This window comes from Poecilia mexicana, unplaced genomic scaffold (assembly GCF_051168715.1).
Source record: "Poecilia mexicana isolate PSO_F unplaced genomic scaffold, ASM5116871v1 scaffold_9, whole genome shotgun sequence".
In the NCBI taxonomy this organism is placed as follows: Eukaryota; Metazoa; Chordata; class Actinopteri; order Cyprinodontiformes; family Poeciliidae; genus Poecilia; species Poecilia mexicana.
The window spans coordinates 11049714-11077562 of record NW_028263378.1 but is presented as its reverse complement, the minus strand read 5'-3'; the positions used below and the strand labels follow the sequence as shown (position 1 = coordinate 11077562).

The 27849-nt window shown below is 40.2% G+C and overlaps 1 protein-coding gene across 7 annotated transcripts; it reads right to left on the bottom strand.

Annotated features, from left to right (window-relative positions):
- Positions 1 to 205: 205 nt before the first annotated feature.
- On the bottom strand, positions 206 to 25966 carry atxn2 (ataxin 2). Of its 7 annotated transcripts, none has more exons than XM_088008787.1 (26): positions 25462 to 25966; positions 21601 to 21631; positions 21372 to 21431; positions 20932 to 21003; positions 19457 to 19607; positions 18889 to 18903; positions 16400 to 16524; positions 16162 to 16253; positions 15263 to 15451; positions 14752 to 14924; positions 13195 to 13443; positions 11662 to 11847; positions 11368 to 11547; positions 10680 to 10787; positions 10509 to 10579; positions 10081 to 10421; positions 9570 to 9633; positions 9336 to 9473; positions 8436 to 8453; positions 7819 to 7885; positions 6584 to 6777; positions 6366 to 6492; positions 2942 to 3133; positions 2667 to 2872; positions 1813 to 1987; positions 206 to 361 (listed from the first exon to the last, which is right to left on the bottom strand). In XM_088008787.1, the coding sequence occupies exons 1-26, from the start codon at positions 25569 to 25571 to the stop codon at positions 333 to 335; spliced, it is 3363 nt and encodes a 1120-aa protein (XP_087864913.1). In that variant the 5' UTR covers positions 25572 to 25966; the 3' UTR covers positions 206 to 332. The 7 variants fall into 7 exon arrangements, with proteins under 7 accessions (XP_087864913.1, XP_014854045.2, XP_087864914.1 ...); XM_014998559.2 differs by having other exon boundaries at positions 7813 to 7885; positions 25462 to 25963; XM_088008788.1 differs by lacking the exon at positions 18889 to 18903 and having other exon boundaries at positions 7813 to 7885; positions 25462 to 25963.
- Positions 25967 to 27849: the final 1883 nt, after the last annotated feature.

The window sequence follows — 27849 nt, the reverse complement described above, 5'->3', positions numbered from 1 at the left end:
ATACCAGTTCCAGTTCCTAGCAACGCTCTAACTCCTTCAGCCGACCCCTCATACTACGCAGGATCAGGGTCCAAACAGGAGACGTCTTGTCCGTTAAACCTCTCGTTAAAACACTGCATCAACCTGTTAACATTCACTTATTGCCTAGTCTGACTGGGAGGGGAGGAGGGAGGGAGGGGAGAGAAACGCTGATGTGAAGCATGTCGGGTGGAGGAAGAGGAGAGAGGGAGAAAAAGAGGGAGGGAGGGAGGTCTCTCGTTCTGCCTTGTTATGGAGGTTCTGGTTGAGAAGCGTGAAGCAGAGCGGTCCCTCGGCTCGCCGGCGCCCTCTATCTACAGCTGCTGCTGATGATGAGGCTGCACTGCAGGGAAGACACACAAAGATGGAGTCAGGGATGGAGACATGGACAGAAACAATGACCCGATTCGGCCTGGCAGAACAATCCTCCACCTTTCAGAACCACGCTCATCTCATAACAGAGACTGGAAAAAGTATTTACACCCATGGGAATGTTTACAGTTAGTGATGAACCAACATAAGTAGAGAATACAGTCAAGCTGGATGAAAGAATCTGATCATCTTGAACAACTCATATGGTCTGAACTTTGACTAGGCCATTCCAACACATGAAAACTATGGAGCAACAGTGTTCAGTGAGGCCTTTTGAGATTTGTTGTAGGTTTGTTGTAAACAATTGTTAGTAATCGAGTAATCAATCACTTTGACGATTGAGTGAGTAAACGTATGAAAAAAATGTCCTGTCCCATAGGAGCTGCTTAAGATGGTAAAATAAATATGTAAAAAAAAAAAATGTTAGAGAAAAAAAATAACTTTGTTTTTTACAAACAATTTTAGTCTCAAGTTTGAAGTATTGAAAAAAAATTGGGGTGTACAAACATAAGAAATGAAACATTTCACATTTTCAAGACAAGTACATTCTTGACTAAATAGCATTATTATGTAAAACATGACTTTAATGACTCAGACAATGTCTTGTTCTTACTATATGTACATTACTGCATATATTTCTGTATTAGTGGGATGTATACATTTTTTTTATCTACTTTGCATGGCTGAAAATAAAGCAAAAACTAACTAATTACTAATCAATTACTCTTCACTTTTATTCTTAAGTTTTGAAGTATAAAAAAGCATTTATTGAAATAGATATTTCTAATCTATTTTAAGTATCACAGTAAAAAGAAAAAAATGTAAAGAACATGTTTGTTTCCCTTCACAATCAAGCTTACTTAGTGGTCCATCATCCAGAATCCTAATAAATCTGAATACTTCAAGCCACAGAAGCTAAAAAGCTATTGTAGGATTTTACTATGCAACACAAAGCTGCACCACATGATTTATAACGGCTGTGGAAATTCATTAAAGCAGATCAGGTTGCTTTACTTGCCCGTCTCTCTTTCCACTAGAGCGTCTCGTATTATCTGAACTCTCTAAGGAGGCCAAAAAGTGTTTCTGAAACAAATCTGAAGGAGGAGTCTGGAGAAACTTCAAGAATTTAAAAAACAGGTTTCATTCGTCACCTTGGCAGCTTTATCACAACCACCCAGGTCTTCGTTTTGAGAAGATGCCAAAAAAAATGACGATGAAAACATCTGACATTAGATAAAATCTGCACAAACCTGAATGTATGGATGCAGTTGGGTTTAAAACTTCTTCACAAATCAGATTGAAGTAAACACACTGACCCAGTGTGAGCATTTAGCATTAATTACCTAAAATAGCAGCAGGAAGGCAGATGCTGCTGACATTATAAAGGAAACATCAATCCTGTTAGCAGGTTGATGAGTTTACCTTGAGCATGTGCCAAGTAGGAGAAATGTGTAGTAGAGGACACCGGGATGGGGTTCAGAGCCGTCTGGGGCATCGGTGGCTGGGGACCCCCTGGACCCTGTGTGGCCATCAGCATCATTGGAGGGTGGGTGGGGGCCGGATGGTGAGATGGCACAATGCCGGACTGCATATGGGCCTGAGGTGAAGAGCGAGAGGGAGAGAGAGGACAATGAGGGGACTGACAGCTGAAGCTTCAGGACGGCAGCGATTAGAGCTGCTGCCTTCTGGAAGCAGAGAGGTGACCACAATCAATAGGAAATATATGATCGGTCGACGAAAAACAATTTAATTACAGCTAACAGAGAGCAGAATGAAGCCACTATTTATAAACCTGGCTGGAGTGAAGTTATGCTGCACAATGTCAACTGGGTTTTTATTACAGCCAGCTCAAAGCCTCAAGGGAACAAACACTCAGCTGAAAGAGAGAGCGTAAAATAAACAGAAAAAGAGAGCAAGAAAAGGAGAAGTAAAGAGTGAGGAAGAGAAAGAGAGCAAGAGCAAAAGAAAGTAAAGGACAAAGAAAAGAGAAAAATAGTGAGAAAGAAAGAGTGAGAAAGAGAAATAAAAAATAGCAAAAGGAAGAGAAAAAGAGACAGAAAAGGAAGAAAGATGGGAGACAGAAAAGGAGAAGAGGAAAAACGACAGGAAAAGTGAAGTGACAGCTAAAGGAGGCAACCAGCTGATGCATGAGGGAGGAACACTTGTTCGTTTGTCAGAGAAACATAAAAAAACATCATCCAATAAGGTTTCCTGCAGAATCAGCACTAAATCCAGCAGAAGCTTGAAAAGCTCCCGGTTCTGACCCGGCGACCCACCTGCTGCACGTGGGCCATGTGGTTGGGGTTGTAGCCATGCTGCACCTGCTGAGGGTGGATGTAGACGGTCTGCTGGGCGGAGGGGAACGACGCCTGGGGGGACTGAGGGTTGGGCGTCATGGAGGGGGGCGTCGGGGCCAAGGCCGAGTAGATCTGCTGCTGGGGCGGCACGTTGGACAGATGCAGGGCCTGCGCTGCTGCCGCTGCTGCGAAACACATCAGCGGTGTGAACACAGTGTAAACCGACTCAGCTGCTCATTAGGAGAGATCATCACCTGCTGCCGCCTGCTGGTGCTGAGGATGCTGGACCGGGCTGGCTGCAGGGTGGCTCGGCGGGCCCCCGTGCTGTGGAGGGCCGCCCTGCTGGGCTTGGCCTGTAGGGGTGGCAGAGGGCTGCGGGTGCTGCGGGTGAGGGTGCAGGGTGGCACTGGGGTGAGGGTACTGCTGAGGCATCGGCCCTGCAGACACTGAGGCAGCAAGAGACCAGAATCAACACTTCCTGCTGCCTCTCAGTGCAACAAAACATTAATTGTTTTATTTGTATTATTTCCTATATTTAACCAGGTAAAACCCCATTGAGATCTAAGATTTCAGTTCCAAGAGGGACATGGGCAGAAATCTGCAACACACAACGACCTGGTTGCGCAAAAGTAAAACAAATTAAAACATATGCAGAAGTTTAAGACAAATTATAAAACAATTTGAAAGCAATGGCCGGCCAAACACCAGGAATGGTATTAAGACAAGTCACGGTTTCAAAACCACTGAAGTTTTCCGTCATACCAGTCTTGCAGAATAACAGTTTTTAATGTCTGGTCAGAGATAAAGTGCAGGTCAAATTCCAACATTGACATGCAGCTGCAGCATCTCGACTTCTGCAAACCTACTAGCTCTGCAAATTCAAGCAAGTCCACAAACCTGCCCTCTATCTGGGAATACGTCAGCTGCCATAAGAATACAGAAGACAACATAGAGGAAGAATGTTACCCGACATGCAAATCGTTCTTATGGACGGCGGCAGCCAGAGGAGACGACGCGTCACTATTTACTAAATTTGAGGTGAAGTTTATGCCGTAATGAAATTAAAATGTTGCCGTTAGTATCTAGAATTAGAGAAACAAATATCAGCATGAGGCTAGTCACAATTTGTCCGCCTGAGTGTTTTGGATTTGGATTGTGTATTTGATTAATTTCAAGTGAAAGATGGAAATACAGAGTGTCTCCACCTGCATCAGTGAGGAGCTCTTCAGCTGAACATGCTTTTCATATAAACTTGTTCGTACTTGTGATTCCTGTCGTTTTTCTGCATGCAAACAATTTATATACATTTAGTCTTCTTTGTGTCAACACTGACTCAGAATCTAAAACCCAATAAAAACGCCCAACGTAATATATTAGGTCAATAAAAAGAGGACTGTCGTCGCAGAGAACAACCTGATTAAACTCTGTTGTCCTATTAGTGCAGCTTTATCAGTATAGCTTGTTTGTGCTATGCAAGTATAAACCTGAATGCTAGAGGAATTAAATTTCAGCATAATCTAAAAACAACTTCCAAGAACAATTAAAGTTGACACACTATAGAGATTATGGAGAGGTTAAGGTTAAATTCAGGTTAATCCTAATTGTTCGATTAGAGCAGCCTGGCAGAAACTCATGTCGATTCAAATTCTTCAAGGAGTTATTGTAGATAATAATGGCTGTTGGCAGGAAAGATTTCCTGTAGCAGTCTGTGTTATACTGAATTTGAGGAAGCTTCTGACTGAAGACACCTGTAATTTAGGTCATGTCGAAGGGTGAAGATCATCCCAAAAATATCACCAGTGCATATACAACCCCTGGCAAAAAGTATGGAATCACCAGTGTTGGATGAGCAGTCATTCAGACATTTCATGCTGTAAAACAAACTCGGATCAAAAACATGACACAATATTAAGGTCATTCCAAAGTGCAACTTGTTGGCTTTCAGGAACACTCAAAGAAATGAAGAGAAAACATTGTGGAAGTGAGTGAATGATACTTTTATTGACCAAACACAGGGAAATAAATATGGAATCACTCAATTCTGAGGAAAAAAGTATGGAATCATGAAAAACACATAAACAAAAGACCATTCAAAATACATCACTAGTATTTAGTTGCACCATCTTTGGCTTTTATAACAGCTTTTAGTCTCTGAGGCATGGACTTGATGAGGGACAAACAGTATTTGGTGCCTACTCTCTTTGATAGCAGTTGCCAGATCAGCTTTGCAGGTTGGACCCTTCTTGTGGAACATTTTTTTCAATCTCCACCACAGGTTTTCTATTGGGTTGAGATCTGGACTATTTGCAGGCCATGACATCGACTGAATGTGTCTTTCTTCAAGGAATGCCTTCACTGTTTTTGCCCTATGGCACGATGCATTGTCATCTTGGAAAATCATTTCATCATCTCCAAACATCTGTTCAATTGAAGGGATGAGAAAACTGTCCAAAATGTCAATGTAAACTTGTGCATTGATAGAAGAATTAACCACAGTCATCTCCCCAGTGCCTTTGCCTGACATGCAGCCCCATATCATCAAGGACTGTGGAAATTTGGTTGTTTTCTTCAGGCAGGCCTCTTCATAAATCTCACTGGAACGGCACCAAACAAAAGTTCCAGCATCATCACCTTGTCCATTGCAGATTCTTGACTCATCACTGAAGACAACTTTCATCCAGTCATCCACAGTCCATGATTGCCTCTCCTTAGCCCATCGGAATCTTGTTCTTTTATGGTTAGGTGTCAATGCTGGTTTTCATTTAGCTTTCCTGTATTGAAATCCCACCTCCTTTAGGCGATTTCTTACGGTTCGGTCACATACATTGACTCCAGCTTCCTCCCATTTATGCTTCATCTGTTTAGTTGTACTTTTTTGGTTTTCAAGACAAATGACCTTTAGTTGTTTGTCTTGACGCTTTAATGTCTTTCTTGGTCTACCAGTACGCTTGGCTTTAACAACCATTCCATGCTGTTTGTGTTTGGACCATATCTTGGATACAGCTGACTGTGAACAGCCCACATCTTTAGCAACCATGCGTGAAGGGTTACCTTCTTCAAGAAGTTTCACAATCCTCTCTTTTGTTTCAAGGGACATTTCTCTTGTTGGAGTCATGGTTCTCGCCACTCCACTTCGTCCAGCAGCCCTCCAAGGTGTCATGACTGCAGGTGTTTTGAACTGCACACTAACGGGCACATCTAATCTGGGGCAGGTGTCCATTTAGGGAAAGGAAATAGACTGGGTGTGTCCTTTTTTCTACCTCCAATTTGAGTGATTCCATACTTTTTTCCTCAGAATTGAGTGATTCCATATTTATTTCCCTGTGTTTGGTCAATAAAAGTATCATTCATTGACTTCCACAATGTTTTCTCTTCATTTCTTTGAGTGTTCCTGAAAGCCAACAAGTTGCACTTTGGAATGACCTTAATATTGTATTATGTTTTTGATCCGAGTTTGTTTTACAGCATGAAATGTCTGAATGACTGCTCATCCAAGACTGGTGATTCCATACTTTTTGCCAGGGGTTGTACATCAAAGCATGATAACGAAAATGCAAAACTACATATTTTAGAGTTGTAATCATAACACTGTGACATTTCTACCTAAGGTAATCATTTTGTTCCTACCTATGCCTACTTACCAGTGAGCTCATATCAAGACTGACAGCTGCTACTCACCATACATGGTGTGTGTCTGCTCCGGGTACTGCGTAGTAGAAGAAGAGACGAGGCTGGGCTGGCCGTGCGTAGGAGGGCCCATCATCCTGGCGCTGCTCTGCATGACTGGACTGAACATGTGCTGTGCCTGGAGGGTGAGTGTTAGCGGTGATGAATGGCGGACGATACCCTGAAAAGCCCCTCCTCTAAAAGCTGCTGCTCAGTGTGCGAGTCTGCACCTGTGACTGGTAGTGCGTCATCTGCTGAACGAGCGGCTGGCTGGTGAACTGCTGCGGGCTGCAGGTGAAGTACTGCGCTGAGTACGCGGGGTTCGGTGCTACGATCGGCGGTCCCGCTGCGGTCGCTGGGTGCATCATGGTGGGTGTGCCGGGCGGGTGGTGCTGGTCAGACCTCTGCTGGGGCATGTTGGGTACTAAAGATTCATGGAGTTAGATTACATGGAGAGAAAGATTATTGACCTATAAACCAAGTCAAGTTAAACAAAAAAAAAATGTTTTTATTGATCATAGCTTAGTAGTCACAGTGTCATCAGCATGTGGGGACCAGTCTTGTTTAGTTCGTTTTAATAAAACTCTAGTTCATTCATGCAATCAAACTGACACACGGACCAAAGCAGTGAATTCTGGCCAGCCTAAAAGCCTTCAATCTCAGTTCGGTTGAAGTGAACTCTGGTGCGGTTCGAATGAATATGTGTATGCCAAGCAGACTGAAGTCCACTACAAAGGCAGGAAGTGGACTTCGGCGCAGGGCATTCTGGGTAAATACAGCCAAAACAAACATGCAAGTCTACGGCTAGAGGGAGAAATGGCTTGTGGTCTTTTGACAAAGACAAAAGAGAAATCCTACAACTAAAATCTGACACCACTCCGTTTTAGTTTACATTTTGTGAAGAAGGAAGTTGCACTCGTCTTCTTTTTGTGTCGTTTCCCTCATTAGTTTTGGTGCAGCGCCACCACAGGTGAAGGAATTGAACAGATTTTTCAATTAGTTTGGCACTGCAGTGTGAAAGCAAACCGCACCAGATGAAAACGTAACAAATGTTGAAATTCTGATCCCCGAGTCCATCGGACTATCAGGTGTGAAAACATTCTAATTTCCTACTGCAGGATGTTACTATTAATGCTTTAAAAATTATGAGGAAACATTTTAGAAATACCCAAGAAAATATAACCTCAATTAATTAAGGTTAACTAAGGTCCGGCATAAACAAAAAAATATACTAATTGAAATAAAAATGTCAGAAGTTGCTCAACTGTTTCCATGTATTAGGAATAAAATCTGTTATTTAAAAAGTGGAAAATGCTCATTTCACAATGTTTAGATAATGCTGGCTGGAGACACAAATTAATGGAACAAAGACTGATACTTGCATTATACAACGAATTTGTAAGAGCAGGAAGTGGTTAAAAAATAAGGGAACAGCAAAGAAAGCAGGGATTATTCTCACCTTTACCTGGTCTGTAAGGTTTCGACTGGCTCACTGCCATGTGAGGCATTTGGACCTGATACACAGCTGGAGACTGGAAGGAGGGAGGCGATTGGAGAAGAAAAAAAAAGTTTACACTTAATGTTTTCAAGCAAATGTAAAATAGAAAATTAATCTGAATAAATAATTTTTTTTGAATTAAAATGTAAAGGTTTTGTAAAAACCTGTTTTCCTGCTTGGAAATATCCCCTCAACATTTAAAAATGCATCTCTCTAACCTTGGGTCACATGCATTTTCTATTATAAAACTGTGTCACAGTTATGCTAGCCTATTCGCTATTATTTCTAAACAATATACAACATGCATTCCTGTCGTAAGGTGCAGTGCCGCAAAAAAAGAAGCTTGAGAACCTTCTTGTTTTGGGTTTGTTGTTAAGAGAATAAACCAACAGAAACAGGATGATGTTAAAGGTCCATCTGTGATGGCGGCTCAAAGGAATTGCAATAAGAAGTTGGCAAACCAACATCTGATGGCATTAATTCAACAAGCAAGCAAAATTATCCAAGTACAGATTGGGCTTAAATAAAATGAACAAAAACAAGTGTTGAAAAAAAAAGTAGAAATCTTAGAAAAATTCACAAACCTTCCATATTATGCTTTTCTAATGGAGCGAGAGAGAGGAGGAGGAGGAAGAGGAGGGGGAGAGAAGGGAAAAAGAACCACTCTTTAGTTGTTATTGTTTGCACTCGTCTGATGTTGGATCACCAAGTTTTTCTTAAAGCAACACAGGATAGATGGCATTACATATAACACTGAAAAGTGTTTTAAGAACCCCAACACTCATGTTACTCTACCTGTACAAATAAATTACAAAATTGCAACATTTTTTTTTTTTATACACGTTTCTGACCTTTTTTGTACCTGAAGTTAACATCAAAACTTATCTGTGTGTCAGCGATGATTCACAGGAGCACAAACTTCAAAGGGGAGTTGTTTTTTTTTTTTGTTAAATCTGTAAATCCTCTTATTAATCTGTGATTTATTTATACAATTTGCCCCTCTGGTCAGCTTGTACTTACATACTCCCACTTTACTCCTCCCAGCTTCAGAACAATCAACTAAAACGGTGGTAAACTAACAAATTTTCCATTGAAATTAAGATTCAAGACAAGCTACAATTAAAAATGCTAAAATCTCACATATGATTAAATTCTTTTCCACAAAATCAATTTAAATTTTTTGCACCACACTGCATTATCATTTACTGTGGTTCTGATCTCCATTTGAATCAGTTCCGATAAAACATGACAGATTTTGAAAAATGATCTTCTGCTGGTAGGTATTATTTACTGAAGTCATATAACCTCATTTTATTACAGCAGGATGTGAGTAAAACAAAGGAAATAACTGAGTTGTTGGTTGTCAGAGTAGGTATGGCTAAAGAGCGAAATGACCTGCGCCTATTGATAACTCTTAAGGTAGCTTTTATTTATAGTTAACGAAAGCAGATCGAACAGTTCTAGCATGCAGGTGTGCATCTCACCTGAACGCCGGGGCTGACTGGCGTCAGCGGATACATCTGAGGGAAGCAGCCGTAGACGGTCGGCGGCTGCTGAACCACGATGGAGGGGCTGGGCTGACCCTGAGGCCGAGGAGGCGTCGGGGTGTTGGCTGGCTTAGGCTGAAGAAAAAGATGGAACAACAGAAGAATGAAATCAGTTTGTGATGCTTTTTTCTGGACTCACTGGGTGACTTTGCTACATCCAGACATACTGACCTGTGTATTAAACCTGGGTTTGAATTCGTTAGCATTTGGGTTCAGGGTGGATTTTCTTACTTGACTGCAGAAAAACAAAAAGTTAAAGGATCAGTCAGGTCAAAAATGTTTGTTTTCTTCTGCATAGCAGAAATACATCAAACTTAATGGAGACATCTTGTCTGCTGACCAGTTTCCACTTTGATTGACAGCAGTAGGGTGGTCAGAGTGGTTAGAAATGATAAAAAATGAAACTATGAATTAAACTGATCAATATTTGGATAGCAAAAGGTGCTTTTAAAAAGAATTTGAACCAGGTGAAGCTAAAACGACATCACTTCAGGAGTCCTGTGTAAAAGATATTTACAGACCTAGAAGGTTTTTCATCTTAAGTGCAAAATGTTAGTATTTTTGTACATTTCTGATTTGAATGCCCCTTTTTTGAGTCTGTAACAATTAATCGATTACTTGACGATTGTTTCAATAATCGCTTCATCACAACTAATTCGATTAATCGATCCGGTCCACTCACTCTTGTACCGCCTCCTTCTTCTCCTCCTTCTCTTCATGTTTGGGTCCACTCAGCGTGGACATGGCAGTCGTCTGAACTCCTTGTGATGTCACATCCTGCCCTCCTCTCTTCTGCTCTAAGGAAGATGGAGACGGCGCTGCAGGGCTGCCGGGTTTACTGGCGGACGATGCAGGCGTGGCTCCGGAGCCGCCAGCAGCCAGCCCTGCAGCGCCGTCCTCGGCGCCGTCTCGGCCCGCTGCGGCGGCCTTGTCAAGGGAAAGATCTTTAGGCTTGTCTGATGAGTCTCTGACTGGCTTGGTCATCTGGTCAAAGGCGGGGTCTGGACTGGAACTGGACTGCAACTGAAACGGGTGCAACAGGTTTTCATTATGCAATCTGGTTAAGCGACTTTAAACCAGGTTTCTGTTGAGTTTAACAAGGATACTTACTCTAAAATCTACACTAAATTTCTTTAAATTATCTATTTGTTTTCTGTGGTCGGGGGCCATAGAAGGAGGTCCTGGAGAGAAATGGAGTCAGGTTATGTCAATAAATCAGAAAATAAATGTCTTTCAATATATAAAACCAACTATGAAACATGCCTAATAACAATGAAGTACCTTTACAGACTGGTCTTGAGATGCTAGGGGAGTTATCCAAAGACTTAATGTTCTCATTATTTGCTGAGGGAGATGACTGTCTCGTCTCCTGGACACGACAATCTTTACCTATACAGATTAAAAAACACAGGAGAGAAAGTTTGTCCAAATATTGATACTTGTCGAATTTTTCACACACTAAAAAAATAATAATCTGAAAAGTGTGGTGTGCATCTGTTATCAACCCCCTTTACTCCAACAGCCTGAGCCAGATTTTAAAACGGGCCTACAGGAGCAGTGACCCAAAGTTAGGAGGGGGCTCTTTATTTTGGTTTTTTGCCAAATGCATGTTTTACAAAAACTGCACCTCATTTTAAACTCATAGGCTCATTTCAGCTGTGGTGCTTTAATATTGTTGGATTTGCATTAATTTAAAACAAAATGTTTTTTTGTCCAACATACATTTTAAACTAACCAATTCAGACCCATCTACTAATGTTCTGTAATTTGAATAGTTAAAAATTACGCTCACACCAAACCTGGCTCCAGCCCAGGGGCCCTAATCCTTCTAACTCCGGCCCGCCAACAAACCCTATATGAACTCATTTTCAAGCAACTGAGAAGTTCGTCAAGGTTGCTGGTTGCTTCCAGCTGTAATTATGCTCTCAACTTTGAATTAAATGTTTCAAACTTTGACATTTAATCTCACCGTCCCCTGATGGAGAGGCGACCATGTTGGGGGCGGGGCTAGCAGCAGTAGGAGAGGAAGCTGACGTCAGCGTCGTAACAGTTTCTATAGGAGCCGTTCCTGTCTGGGATGAGGAGAGTGAGGAAGAGCCGGGGGAGGCGCGGCCCACATTGTTCTGTCGTGGGGATCGAGGTCTGTGAACTGAGGACAGAAAAAAAAAATATATATAAAATTACTCCAAGCATAAGGATAAACTTAACAGCCTTAGAATCAAGATATCCAAACAACCTCTACAAGTAAAGAAAAACACTCTACCTCCACTGACCACTGAAGACCAGGTACCTCCAGAGGAGTTGCTCCTGGCTGGAGGCGTTGCCGAAACATCTCCAGGTGGATTGTGGGAACCCAAGTCCACTGCGGTGGATACTGAGCTGATCCGTGACGGCGGCACTCTGTGAGCACGAGGCGTTCGCTGGGATTTAGGAGACATCCTCGGAGGACCTGCGGACAAAGGTCCCGTAAATCGTCAAACACACGGTAAATACAAACTCATCTGTGTCAATGTGAACCCAGATGTAAATATCACATCAAACAACAAGGACATGCGTGTTAGTGAAGAACAAAGTTTCATGTGACAAAAACACCACATCAAGCCTTCAAAGCCCAAATAAGTGAAGTGGGAGATGAGAAAATAAATCAGTGGAAAGGAGCAGAGGTAGGAAGACGGAAGAGCTTCATTTAATTCAGTGGAAACCAAACAAATCCATGGATAAGAAGATGTGAACAAAGCTGTGCAGTTAACTGAACCACGATATAATAAAAGATCATTTCCTTAACTGTTTAACTGTTCATCCTCAGGATCAATATTTCATATGTTCAGGGAGAAGATGAACAACGATTGCATAAAAGTATGCAGTGCCTAGCAAATGTATTCATACCCCGAAACATTTTCCGATTGTTTCAGGCGTATGAAACGATATGAAGCTGTATTTGTAGCAGCAGATGCTTCTAGAAAGTATCGACTCAGATGAGGCTGAATACAAACGTACGCCACACTTTTCAGATTTTTTTTTTTTTTAGGGGGGGAAGGGGGTGATGTATGCATATCAATAAAATACAATTAAGTTTGTGATTGTAACACAACCAGTTCAGTGGGTATGAATACTTTAGAGCAGCACCGTTCTTTCAGAGCAGGTGTTTTACAGTATCATAAGTTGTTTGTGTTTTTTCCAGAGTTACCAAGCAAATTCAAGAGTTTCGTCTTGCCAAGTGAACCAGACACAAACTCAACACTGAATCACAGAAGGAAGAAAAACTAGAGGGATGAGGACTTGAAACGCGCCACAGTGAGAGATCAGACTGCTAAAGTGACAGAGGACTTGCTTGGTTTTGGACAGATACTAAGGAGCCATATTTAAGCTTATAACTTTGAAACAGATGTACTCAGTTTACTGTGAAAACTTGGTGCCTCACTCACATGTTCTCTTTATGTGGTTAAAACAACAGAGACGCGGAAAAAACAGCACACACACACAGACCTTGATGCACCCACATGCCGAGGTGAAATTGCCTCACACACTGATAAGGAGTCACAACCAAATTCTTGCCATTAAAATGGGCGTTTAAGGTCAGACCCCAAATCAGAAGAAGCAATTTCCAGATGTTTCTGTTCCACAAAACACATGGGCAAATTTATCCATGGAAGGATTTTTTTTTTTTTTAAGCTTTAGGAAACGTTTTTTTTTTTTTTTTACAACTTTTACAATTCAAATCCAATTCAACGCCAAGGTCGGCCCCTCATTCTCCATCTCATGCCTTTGCCCAGGTGGGCTCAACCTATGTGGATACCTTCTGAGGACATGCGTTTGGGCAGAGTGGAGGCTGGTGACGTGGGGCCATGTTGAGAAAAGGAGGATGAAGAGGAGGGATAGGAGGGGTGAGATGAATGAGAGGGAGGTCTGGAAGGCCGAGAGGGGGGCCTGGAGGGTGGCCTGGTGGGCGTGGTTGCCCGGGGAGGCAAGTAGGAGGGGCCAGACTGGTAACGAGAGGGGGGACGAGAAGAGGGAGACGGACAGGGTGAGGGCCAATGGGATGAACCTAAAAAAAGGCAAGGACAAATGATCAAGGATAACAAAGAGTAGGAGAAAACACAAATGTGCAGCAGCAAACAGGGAGGAGAGGAAGTTAATAAACATAGCAGCAAAACAGGAAGTTTGATTTAAACAGGAGCAAATAATAAAAAGCAGAAAGTAATTTTTAACTGAGGGAACAAATAAAATATTCCAGAAATTGAGTTCACAAGATGAGAGGGGAAATTTCCACTCTTTCTACACGAACAAAAACATGCAAAAAATTTAATCTGAAAAAACTAAATTAAATCCTGGTCAGGTCAATGTGACATTTCATCATGTGCTGGTAAAAGAGGAGTCAGTTACTGGCTTAAAGTCCTGGCAGCATTTTAAGAAGCACTCAGAGTTTTTCCTCTAATTTTTTCCTCGACTCATAAGAGGGCAAAACTACTCATCAGATAATCACACTTACAACTGCAAACCATCATAAGAGTTCGTCATCATAGCAACTTTCAATGAAATAAAAGGTTAATTTTTATAATTAAAGTGCAAAGCATTTAATCTTTACATGCTAATCATACAGAATACCACACTGCGTTTAGATGAGAGTAACTAAGATCCCAAATATCCCATCATGTGTTGGAGCATCAAGAAGACAATGTGGGCTAATCACAGTGGAATAAATTCGTTGTGAATTATTAATGTGCAGGCGGAGCTCAGAAGTGGCTCATTATTGCGGGTTTATGATGGAAATGTTTTGTGAAAAAGGCTAATCACCCCAGAAAACAACCCTGGTTCCTGGAAAGTTTCCTTCAGTGGAAACTCGCAAAAACACTGTTTATATTTTTTTTGATATGATTTAAATGGGACACCAGCCTACTTGCTTTTGAGTATTTGTAGATTTCTCTGTGGAACGCAACTCCAAATTATTTGCTGAAAACTCAGCTATCCTGTCTTTTTTTTGAAGAGCATATCTAATATATATATATATATATATATATATATATATATATATATATATATATATATAAAAACTGCAGCTAGGGAACTTAAAGTACACATTGCTACTTGACACGCTATTGGCTGGCGTTTGCAAAGCAGCCAATCTAGGAGGGAAATTCATTTTACTTGCTGCTGATTGGCTGTACTCCCAAAAGTGGAGTACTGGTGGTCCACATTATAGTGTTTACTATTCATTTGAACTCATTTCTGATGTAACAAGTTCAGTTTAAAGTTGTAATCCTGCTACGTCAGAATTAAGTTGGATCGAGGTTGCTTGATGACTTAAAAGTACTCTGCGAACTCTGAGTAATCTGTCACTGATTGGTTAACGTACCTCCGTTCACCACCCTCTGGTCCGGGCCGGTGTTGGGACTGTAGTCATGAGGTCCTGGTCGAGAAGCCGAGGCTCCTGCTGAGGTCTGACCCAGTCGAGGTGAATTCTGGCGTCCTGCACCCCATGACATCGCCTCCCTGTTCCTCTGACCCGGAGGAATGTACTTGTTCTCTCTAAATAGATACACAAACACAAAATGAGGATCAGTTCAACACTATAATAATCTTGGAATTTTCTGTCTCCTAAAAGTCAAGTTTGTTTGTGTGACACATTTCAGCAGCTAGGCAGTTCATACAGTAATCAGTTATGAAACAGCAACAAACATTATATTTTGTGAAGCTCCATCATTAAAATACACATCAAATATATTGATGAATATTTGTGGGAGTCGGTGAACAACACAGAATGGTCATCCGAGTTTGGTGCAAACTCATAGCTGCTAACTGCAATTAACAGAAGACAGCAAAAGTATCCAGGCTTGAAGTCCTTGATTTGTGTAACTTCATTTCACCTGCTGAGTGTGGGAGCCTCCCTCTCCCCTCGCACCACAGCCGTGTATTTCTCCTCTTCTGAGCGCTCGTCGTTTTCGAGGGCCACCCGAGCTTTATATGTGGAGCTGGCCTCTATCTCCTCTGCCAGCTGGGCGGCACGAGCCTCCCTCTTCAGAAACTCCTCCGAGTCGTCACGCTCCAAGGGGACCCTGCAGAACGACGTCCAGAAGGACAAAGACTCATTGAACAAGGTGAGACTTTAAGTTTTTGTCTAATCACAAAAATGATAAACTGAGTAGGAGTCTCTTTAGGGTTGATACTTAAAAACAAACATATGACCAGCAGATCTATTACGCAAAGATTGGTTTAAACAAGCGGTATTATGCATTTTCCAGGCACATAGCGCCATTTTCAGTTGTTATGAAAATGCTGTACATATCAAACAAAATATAAAAGAAATTTAGCTTCTCAATTTGACGCCAGTCTCTTTAAGAAGCTCTTATTCTTTCTGAAACACCGCCTATAGCACATCAACACAACAATGTTCATCCATGATGCCGTTTTACAACTGAGAAGTAGTTTGTATGACAAACTTAGCAAACACGCAGTTCCACAAAGTGTTTGCCAATTGCTGACAGTCTGGAGGAGCTGAGTGGAGGAGGCGCGGGGAAGGAGTGCTTTGTGAGGCAGAAGCTCAGCTCGAGCTTTGTAGAAATAGGCAGCGCTTTGTGAGCGCAAGCGTTTAACCACCACAAAATGGCTGCCAAAATGACTAAAGCAATACTTCATGAATGTTTTTGATGAGGAAATTACATTTTAACAAAGCTCAAAAAAGTCAATTTTATATAAACATTGCAAATGCTAAGATGTTTTAATATAAATAACAGTCGGTAAAAAAGAAAAACAGAATGCTGCTTACGTATATGTGGACAGGCTGCTGTCATACGTAGACAACACTCCATACTTCTCCTCGTTGTACTTGAACATGTCGTTTGGGTCCCATCCGTTTGACTGCAAAGACAAAGTCGGAAAGCGAGGCAAATTTGTCATCTGAGCTTTTTAACAAAGGACAATCGTGTACACTCCTGTGTGAACGCTACCCCATTTATGACAAGCTGACATCAACATGTCTGATGCGTTTGCGTGATTGATCTCACCACATCTGTGTCCAGGGACTCGAGGCTGTCAGAGTTGTGAGTGTCTCCTCCGTCCCACGGCTCCAGATCTTTCTCCTTATGCTCACCATTAATTCGACCGCTCACTGCTGCATCTGTGAAGTTGTCTACATCACAAAAAGATCATATAATAACGCATGTGGAATATCTCACACACAAACACACACACACACACACACAAATGGCTCTGAAATACAAGTTGGATTTGCAGTTCATCTCAGTGCGATTAGGTCATAATGTTGACCCACTAAATTAGTCTACTACAGAAAATCGATAGCTCTGGTAAATAACATGAGTGGTTTATCTAGTCTTCCTTACTCTTCTCAGCAGCCCTACAGAGTGCAAAGTTCATGATAGTGTGCAATCACATGGCTGCAGTCATGTTGTATAAGCAGGAAAGAGCTCATGCCTTCAGCGCCTCAGTCATAATCCCTCACAGCAACAACACAAATGGGGGCATAGAGGTCAAAATAAATTAGCCAAAAAAATTTGAATATCGTCAAAATGTTTATTACAGTAATTAAATTCAAAAAGTGAAACCGACAGGGAATAACTGTGTTTGTCAAAGAGAGATGAGAACCTAAAAGCTAGCTGAGCTTCACAAACCACATGCCGACGGCCTCCATGACATGCAACACTGATGCATTCACTCATGCAAAAGGAGCCTCGACCAAGTGTTGAGTTCACATACAGTGCAGTACATGCAGATTTCCTTATTAAAAACAATTACTAGTTATATTCTACATTTAAAACATGAGATAGATCTCTGTGTGTAACAAATCTACATAAAATACCGCTTTAACTTTTTGAACTGAAATACCGAAACTAAATACATGTCAATGATATTCTAATTTATTCATAATCACACATATCCTTTTAAAAGAAGCTGAGCAAAGTCTTTAGTTGACTCTGCAAAAATGCAGCACAGCCAACCCAACAGTGCGTCTTATCTCGCTGTGTAGGCCATTATTGTAGCAAAACATTAGCTTATTAAATACATAAATGAAAATTCAATTAACTCAGCACATCAGCACTGCTTGACCTTATTATTACAGCCCAGTAACATTCAAGACAAGCATCCTCAAAGACAAAATATGTTTGAAACAAAAACTAGTCTTATGTTAGCCCAAGTCTGGCCCTATATTCTTATTCTCCAATCAGAGACAAAAGCATATTGATCACATGAACTCCCATAAATTAAGCTTTGATCTCCCAACTCAACTCAATATTATTTAAAAACAATCCAAAAACTTCTGATAAATGCAAAATTAGAGGCAAATACTGTACACACAATGAGTTAACAAGCTTGGACTATACTACAGTATCCATTGCTCATATAATTTTATTGTGCATCAGATATACAATACCTTGTGAAAGTATTCATGCCTCTTGAACTTTTACGTTTTTTCATGTTAAAGCCACAAACTTAAATTTATTTTATTGGGCGTTTATCCGACAGACCAAAATAAAGTGGCGAATCATTGTGAAGAGGAATGAAAATGACTCATGGGTTTAAAAGCTGGCCACAAGCCACATCAGAGACACCTCAAACAGGATGAAGAAAGCGCTTCGGGGTGATGGCAGCACAGCATGTCACCCGGAACGTAAGTTATAGTGAAACATGGTAGTGAAAGCATCATGCTGTGGGGATACTTTTCTTCAGCAGCAACAGCAAAGCTGGTCAGAGTTGATGGGAATAAGGATGGAGTGAAACATCCATGGATTAAATCTTAATAAATGCCACTTTCCAGAGATTTCTGATTGTAAAACATTGTGAAAACCATTTTCTTTTTACTTTCCAGCAGTGCGTTACTTTTGTTGGCCTATGACAAAAAATCTCAATAAAATTCACTGTGAAAATGTGAAAACAGTCACGAGGTGTGAATACGTTTTTTTAAAGTAATGATCATAATTTGCAAATAGAGAATGTGAGAAGTGTCGAGGAACATGCAGATAATTTAGACTGTAGTTAATTATATGATCTTCAGGTTGAAGACAAATCACACATTCAGGCAAGGCTGCATTTCTTCAAATAAAAAATAATCAGAAACAAAATAAAGAGCTGAACATTGAATCTGTTGCTTTCAATCCAATCATACTGTGTGTTTTCAACCTGAGCTCTACACTGGTCAGCTTAAAATAAAGTGCTGCAGAAGAGTGACAACTTTAACAATCGTGCGGTAGATGAAAATAACATCCACAACATGCATGCCACTAAATTCAAAAGCAAAATGATTTATTTACATTAAATATTTTCACTATTTACAGCACCCTGCACACATTCTCCCTCTCACCAGTAAACCCAAACACAAGCATGTGGCCAATGCCATGCATCAGATTCTTGATCAGCAGAAACTAGTAGTAGCATGAACCCAAACTGTGCAGAACTATGCTCCCATATTCTGATCCAAATGTGTATATTCATGTAAAAATTAAAAAAAAAATCTGAGAAAATTAAAGTTCTTTATTACCTGTGTCGGAAGAGACTAGACCATTGGAAAGAAGAGACACACAAATGAGAGAGTCAGAGAATGGACGGACAGACAGAATGAAGAACAAAAATACTAACAGTTTCCTGACCAACATGCAAGATCTTCATCAAATGGGTCAAAACTTTAAATCAAAATGTTCTTTTCCTTCTCCTTTTGTTATCCGTTTGTAACTGACAACAGTATTTACCCTAAAACATAATTTTCATGGGCTTTTTTAAAATTAAAAACATCTAATGAATTTATTGTTAAACATCAAGAAGCAGACTCGTTCAACCTGAAGTGTCCTTCCTGCACTTCAGCCACCTTCAGAAAAATCAATAGATCAAATCGGTTTGCCACAGCCGGCCAGAAACACAAGATGTAACTCATGACAAAGTCACTTCAGGGCCGTGAAGACGGAAAACAATCAACCTACTGCACATGTGCAATGATGGCCAGTTACATGTTTTATGATCACTTGGCAAATACAATATCATTAGCTCTCCAAATCGTCTGCTGCTTGATTAATAATGAATGTGAATTCAATCAGCACAAAAGCCTTTGGTACCTTTTCTGGCGAAATTCGGGTCCACGTCTTTGAACGTCACCACTACGACATCAGAAGCCTTAAAAATGATGCTTTCTACTATATCTTCTTTCCTGGGGCCTAAACTCGGCTCTGGGCTCTTTCTGTGGGCTGCGTCCAACACCAGGTCACACTGCAGGAGAAAGGCAGGTTAATACGAATCAGAAATAAAGTTAAAGGCAATAGCACCAACCGAAAAGGCACAAAAAGAGGTGCATTTCCTTATATTAGAATAATACAGAAAGGTATTGATTTCAGGAATTCAATTCAGCATTCAAGCTGCTGATTCATGTCTTTTAATCAACTATTCTCACTTACAGCTAATAAAAAGACATTTTCAGAAATTAAGAATATTACACAACTTGAATAAAATAAAGTCTCAAGACTAAAAAGTTTACCCATGCACTGCACAATACTGCATTAAGCTCTGGGTGCTTTAATCACAACAGTCATCTCCTCTGGATACAACTGAATGCCACAGATGTAGAAAAATGTCCTGATATGTCCGTGTGCGGTGGCTCTTCTGAATCTCCCCAAAACTCCTTTCACTTTGCAACCCCTTACCTGCTGTTAATTGTGCACAATATTTCTAAGACATTTTGTCCTTCCACTCAACTTTCCACTTAATCCTCGCACACAGCTATCTTCTACAGTCTCAAAATCAGTCTCACCCCCTGAGGTGGTTTCCATCTTATGTTTAAGAATAGAGAGGAATCCGGTTCCTCATGCTTTCTTTTAAGGAAAAAAATCAGTCTGTGGGGAAGCATTTAATATATATACTCAACTTTGTTGATTTGTTTCACACCACTTGCAAGATTGCACATGTGACTATTTATTTTTACAATATCTCCCACTTATCTCTTTTGGATTTTCAGTACAGAAATACGATAGAGTGGAAATGTTTTGAAATATGCTATCAGGAGCTGTCCAGAAGACAGTCACTAACGCTCTCCACAAGGAGAAAAAGCCACAACAGGTCAAAGAGATAAGTGGGAGATATTGTAAAAATAAATAGTCACATGTGCAATCTTGCAAGTGCTGTGAAACAAATCAACAAAGTTGAGTATACATATTAAATGCTTCCCCACAGACTGATTTTTTTCCTTAAAAGAAAGCATGAGGAACCGGATTCCTCTCTATTCTTAAACATAAGATGGAAACCACCTCAGGGGGTGAGACTGATTTTGAGCGCTGACAAGATGGTGTCCCTCCCTCCCTAAGTTTGAAACATTTTTCCAGCTACAGAGACGGTGACTAGATTAGTTATTATAAAAAGCAATACAGATGGATATAAATGCAGCGACCTCATTGTTCTAGACCATCTGGAGTTCAATTCCTGAACTATAGAGGTTTGCTGCCCCTTCGTCTCTCTGCCCATTTCCTATCTGGATACCATCAGATGCCAATAATACCACAGCATCATTAAAAATATGATATTAGACATCAGCTTCCCTTACCTCAGGACCATACGTCTTGAATACTCCTTCATATACAGCTCCATTTTTTACTTTCAGCTCACACTTGGTCCCCTGTGAACAGATGAGCCGGTCAGTGGTCACCATATGAAAGACTTATTCACTCAGAGAGCCGATGTGAGCGTACACTTTGAAATAACAAGTTCAACAAGCCCATCTGCTGGAAGCCAAATGATTGATCTGCCTTCCTTATGGTACAAGCTGTTCTAAGTGTTGTTTACTGCAGTGTAGACATTCTCAACTAACAGCATGTGGTAAAAGAGAAAGAGCAGTTTTGCTGACACTAGTCATTTACAGTAAGAATGAGCCCTATAGATTTTCATTTGTACCTTTGCTGCTTCTGTTCAGGCATCCATTAATAATCAAGACAAGAATTACAAAGATGGCCTTTAAATTTGAGAGAGACAAGAAGTAAAGCTTACCACCACTGAAGTCAAGACATGGACCATCCTCATGTTTGCATATACACCATTGAAAAGAACCTGAAGAGCAGAAACATTGTGAGCAGAAATCACCTTGTGGACATCTGGTTCTGACCAAAATGCAGACGCCAGGAGAACAATCAGTGGAAAAACAACATCTGATGGTAAACATATATGAAGCGTAAGTGTTTTAAAGTAAACTTGTGACAGTTATAGAGTCCTAACTTACTGCTGCCGGGGCTTTGCCACTGTGTCTTCCCCTGAAAGACAAAAATATGATGTCAGATTCCCCTCGATTAACAGCAACATTCTTCCAATCAAGAAAACGATTCATTCATCTAAAGCAATCCACTCGGCTTGATCCCATCAGGGCTTTGGAATGCCGACCCAGGCTCTTCAATCACAGCACTGTCCCCGCCTCTCACCTTAACCTGCGGTCATGAAGATCTTTATCAGAGGTGCACATAGAGGACAAGGCAAATCCAAAACATATTTTATTTCCAAACAGAGTTCCAATGTTTACTATGGCAAATCATGGCAGTCATTTGCAAGTGCAATGATCCAAATACTTTTATTGCGACAACGACGGCAGTTCAATATTTCATGCAGCTCTGTTCACAATAGGCAAGCGCAAAGATATTTTTGGATTTTCCAGTTAATTAAATAAAATGTAAGCAAAAATGGTAAAAGGTGATGGTTTATATCAAAGGTCCTCAATTTCTTTCCCCTCTTTTAGCAAATACCACGTCAGGAAATGAAGATTTTTCCAGTACCAACATCCTGACAATTGTCTGTGTTGTGTCAAACAAAACAATGTTCTCATGCAAAATTTGTTAAAGGATATGGCTTAATTGTGCATTTTATTTTTCCTCAGAAATTTAAGTTTCTAACTTTCAGGTTGGAAACATTAACAGGACAATACCCATGAAGCCACAGGTCCAAGGAAAGTAAGAGGTTTCTAACCAAACCTGATATTAAATTCCAATATGGTTGCCTTGCATGAAAATTAGTGAAAGCTGAAGCAAAAAAAATATATCTATTTACCTTTCTGATAATTTGTATCTGCTCAAATCTTTCACAACCTCTTTTAGTGGACATGTTGGAGCCATTGCTGGCCCCATACTGCCATCTTTTAAGAATATCTCCCATCATTTTCATACAGATCATATCCACTTGTATATTTATTTTGAAGTTCCACAACTGTGTATTTTAATAAAATGCCTTGATTCAATTAAAAGCTGGATAGATGGCGGTTTTTTTCAATGAAAGGGAACAAAAACTGAAATAATCGTCTTTGCACCAGAAGGAAAAAAAAAAGAAAAAAAAACTTCAGAAAAATCTGATCCTTGGATCTCTTGATTATGTAGCTAAATATTCTGTAAGAAATCTCAGAATAACTTCTGATCCTTCACTTGAAAATCATGTCAGCTCTGGTTCGATCCTGTTGCTACCATTTGAGAAAAATTGCCAAACTTACTTCTATTACCTCTTGTCCTGTGAAGGAAATCTTAATTCATGCTTTTGAGTCATTTCGTTTGGATTACTGCGATATACTTTACACATGTCTAACTAAAACCTCCTTTTACTGGTTGCAGTTTGCACAAAATGTTCCTGCTAGGCTCCAGAATAAATCATCAAAATGTTGTCATGAGTCTCCTGCTAATCCAACTTCATTAGCTCCAAGTTTATTGTGCATTTAAATTTCCTGATTTTGACTTTGAAAACTCTGCATAGACAGAACCGATCTACATTTCTGAACTGTGACGTCCCCTTACCACCATCAGGGCCCTGAGGTTCTGCAACCAAGACCTAGTGATTGTGTCACATAAAAAACGAAAACTAAAGGAGACAGATTTCTTTTCTGCAACTCCAAGACTCTGGAACTCCCTTCCTCTGCGATCAGCACTCAGTGGTTTCCTTTAAAAGGCCAGCTAAAGATCTAATTTTTTAAAATCTACTTTTATTAAATTTTGTCTTGTGTATTTTTCATCCTCTGTTAGCTGAAGAACATTGTGGTTTTTATCTGGAAAGGTATTGTATAAATAAAGTTTTACATCCTACGTTTTGGCAGCATAGCTAAGCATAAATTACAGAGAAACAAAGTCGCTACCTTGAACTGATAATATTAATCCTAGTCACTGAGCATATTAATTATTAGATCTCACAGGTTTTCAAACAATTAACTGCAGAATATTTAAGATGGTTTAGATGTTATTCTCACATAAGAATCCAATGCAGAACATAATTTGCCACTATCACATTCATCCATTTTAGTTTTCATTACATTCCTATTCCCACTGCAGTTCTTTTCTTTTGTTTCTGGTTATGCGGAAATCAATAGGGTTAGACACCTCATCATTTGAATTATTGTTACCATTAGGTAATCATGCTGAATTGCTTGTTAGCACAAATAGTTAATCAGCCAAACTAATGACAGCAACCAATTGTCTTTAGGGGTCTCGCTGGAGTGCAGACAATGTGCTGGAGTTCAAACAGAACATCAGAATGGGAAGAAAGGGAAAATTAATGAATTTCTAAATGCAGTGGCCAGTTGAGCTGGTGTGAGTGTTTCTACTTAGATTTTCACACGCAAACATTGCTCCGGATTACAGAGAGCAGCAAGAAAAAGAGAACATATCCCACAAGTGATAGCTGAATGGAATGGGAAGAGAGGTTTGAGATAATCGTAAAACAACAGTGGCATCGCTGAACAAACAACATGTCAAACCTTAAAGCAGCAACATAAGACCACACCGAATGTTTCCCCTGTCAGTCAAGGACAAAAAACTGGAGCTACGATTCAGACAGGCTAATCAAAACCATAACGGACTTGAAAAACACTGCCTGATTCATTGAGATGTCAGTGTCCAGATTTACTGCAAACGCCATGAAAATACATTATGATCATTTCTGAGAAACGATTCCATCACCTTGTTGTATCTTTTAATAAAAAAAGGGTTTTTTTTATTTATAAAAACCCTTTACCTAATAAAATGGCATGTGTATGTGGATCAAACTGAATTTTGCTGATGAGAAATATTTTACTTTTTGTTCTAAAATGCACCTTTGGTGGTCACATTTGGTTTGTTGTAAGGAACAAAAAAAACAAAACAAAAAAACATCACACATACCCCTTGCATAGTAGTAGTAATGGTGGTGATTCGCCACATGATTTTGAGTAAAAGATGGAAATATACTGGATAGGTATGAATGCATCTCACTCTAGCTCAACCCTGCGTTACAGTGAACCAAGCCTGCGCCATAAATGGGTAGTGGCCCCGCTGACCGGTGAAAACAGACGCCCACCGAAATTAAACGACAAAAACAAAAATATCAACATCCATGTGTTGTGTGTAAGCTTCGTCACGGGACAACACGTGGGCAGAAAGTCATGCTTCAAGGACACTAATTTCCCACGAAAAGCGACATCAAGGTTGGCAGCCGGTCAGCATAATGACCACCCGCTCCTCCCTGCACAGTACACGCTTTATGTCATTTATGTGTCAATCCCGTTGCAGTGATGTTGCGGTAACGTAGGAGTCAGCCGAATTGGGATAAACGCAGCTGGTTGGGGAAGCTGGCCTCTACTCGGGCAGCCGCTACAACACCGCAAGTGTGCGGAATTACAAACATGGGCTAATTAACTCCAACCAAATCGGCACCAGGCTCATATAGTAAACTGATATTAGCAACTTCGAACACCGTCATTACTAAAGGGAAGAGAAAAAAAAATGAAAAAATGAAACAACGAATATAAAATCGTGGTTAATATTTTTATTCTTTCGGCTATTTAATTGAATAATAAATGACAACGGCGAGTGATTTAATAACAAGCAGCGGGTGAAATGTTGCCCTTAAGTTGCAACATTACTGGACCGTGCAGGCAGGCAGGAGAACAGGCCTCACTAGCGAAGCTGCATAACGTCTCACGGCCCGCAGAACACGCGTACTAATTTTGGACCACTTAACGGGAGTGTCATCTCTTCAAACTACCACTTCTAGACGTATTTGTGTCCACAACACGAAATGCCGACCACAACACATCTGTTCACTGCGTTTTTTACTTGGCTAAGTTTAGGAACTCACAGACCTGCCCAGATTCTGTCTTCCCCCGCCGCTTCCTCCAGCACCGGAGGCGGCCGCACCAGCCGCGTTGCCCCCGCCGGGCTTGCCTCGATTTCCACCGGCCTTCATTGACATGGTGATCCCATAAAAGACGGCGTCTTTAAAAGCGATAGGTTGTAGAGCAGAAACTTCTTGACAACGAAGCGGCGTGTGGTTGTGTGACTGTTCGCTAACGTGCTACTAGCAGGCTAGCTGGTTAACAGCTGCTAGCCCAATTAGCAATCTCTACAAATCTTATTAAAACTGAGGGGGGAAAAAACTATTTTAAAAAAACAACACGCTTCAGTGGATCTTTCAAAATAACACGAGCGTCACACCGCTTGTCAATGTGATATAAAATCCTAAGAAAAAAATGGATTATCTCAAATTAGAGTTTCACAGCTAGCTCGGGTCCTTTCCGTTGCTAACAGCGAAAAGACCAAAACAGTCTGAAAGGGGACAAAAACCAGCGGAGGGATATATGGAAGGTGCAACGGCTCATAATATTTAACTCAATATTCATCCACTTTCACGGCATTCCTTTTTTCTATAAAAGCACAAATGATCATATTTAATTTATATTTTCAATATACATGTATAAATACTGGCGTATTTCAAAGATTACACAGACACCTGGGCGCTACTTTCAGGAAGTCCGTTTGTGTTAAATGGCTCAATAGCTGCATCCACGTGAGCCGGCGAACGCACAAAACACAGATGTACAAACAGTATGTACGAGATGTCAGCGTCTCCTGTTGGTGCATGAGCACTACAGGATAATTATTCTATAAAGAAACTGAAACATTCATTTAGAAAGCACATTTTGAAGCCTGACCAATGAAGAAGTGACTCTAAAGCGCCCATTTAATGAGTGCCTTAGACATACAGGCTAATGCATTTTTTACATAACAAATATTCATAAACCAATAACCCCTGAAACTGAAATTCTTTTTGGTTTTTGCAGGAATTTTTTTGCTGCCATTTCTGGCACAAACGACAGAGAATAAAAAAGTAAAGTTAAAGCCAAAAATCAAATTGCACTGAGAAAAATGCATTTTCAGTGATGGAGAAAGAACTCAGCTTCCTCTGTTTGGCTCAAAATGACCTTGATCTCTCGCTTTCAATGTGTCAGTCTCTTGAGTCAGAAATTGGTAAATGCATAGAGTACACAACCAAACCTAATTTTTCTGCCATTTGTATCAACTGGAGTTATATGAAAAATGAAATATAAAATCCCCAGGGACAAAGTAGAAAAGCCCATCATTTCAATCAGATTTAAGTCAAGACCTTAACTGGACTAATCCAAAACCTTTTCTCTTTTATTTTTAACATTTGCATTGTCTGGATCATTGGATCATGATCTGGATCATTGTCCTGCTGTATAACCCAAGTGCATTTGGTCACAAAATGATGAGCGGATATTCTCCTTAGGATGTCTTCAAGAGAAAACATAATTTGTGGTTCCATCAATTATGGCAAGTTATCCAGGTCCTAAAGAAGCAAAACATATCTAGACCATCACTACCTCTACCATAAAGGTCATTTTCCATGGTCCCTTTTTAATACACTGAACTGAAGATAGGTCTGCAGTTCTTTCAGTGATATTCTGTGGGGTTTTTTTGTGAACTTGTAGATCAGTCCATCAATGCACTCTTGGACTAATTTTGGTAAATTGCCCACTCCTAGGAATGTTCACCAGTGTTATATGTTTTCACTGATTGTGGATAGTGGCGTTCACTGTGGTTTGCAGTGCCAAAGCCTTAAAAATTGCTTAACAAATTATCAATGTCAGTAACCTCTTTTTTTTTTTTTTTTTTTTAACGGTAATCTGTTTTTGAATTTCTTTAGCTCTTTATTTGATTTTAAATCTTGCATCCTCCTTCATGGTATCAGACAGGTTGTATTTAACTGACTTTGTTAATTCTAGCTTGTTAAGTCCAGCTGCAATCCAAACTGGGTGTGGCTTCTAAAATTGAACTGAGCTTAATTTCTGGTCTAACAGTGAGCTCCTACAACTTTTCACATAGAGAAAGATTCTTTTGGATTGTGTTATTTTTTTCATACATTACATAAATTCAGCCTTTGAAAATTGCTCTTGCACTTACTCTGATTATTTTATTCTGAAATGAAGAATCATTTAATGACATGAAACATGCATAACAAAACAAGAAAAACCAGAACAAATTTCCACTCAGTCATGCTCAATAAATTAGAATATGTGTTGCAATGAGATTTATCTTTCAAATCAAAAGTATAATTTGGAAATAACCTTTTGACATAAACATGCTTTTCATCAAGCCCTTTTTGCAATTAAATGTTTTTATTAGTCTGATTTAACAATCTAATCTTGAATGTTGTGTTTTTATTAGTTGTA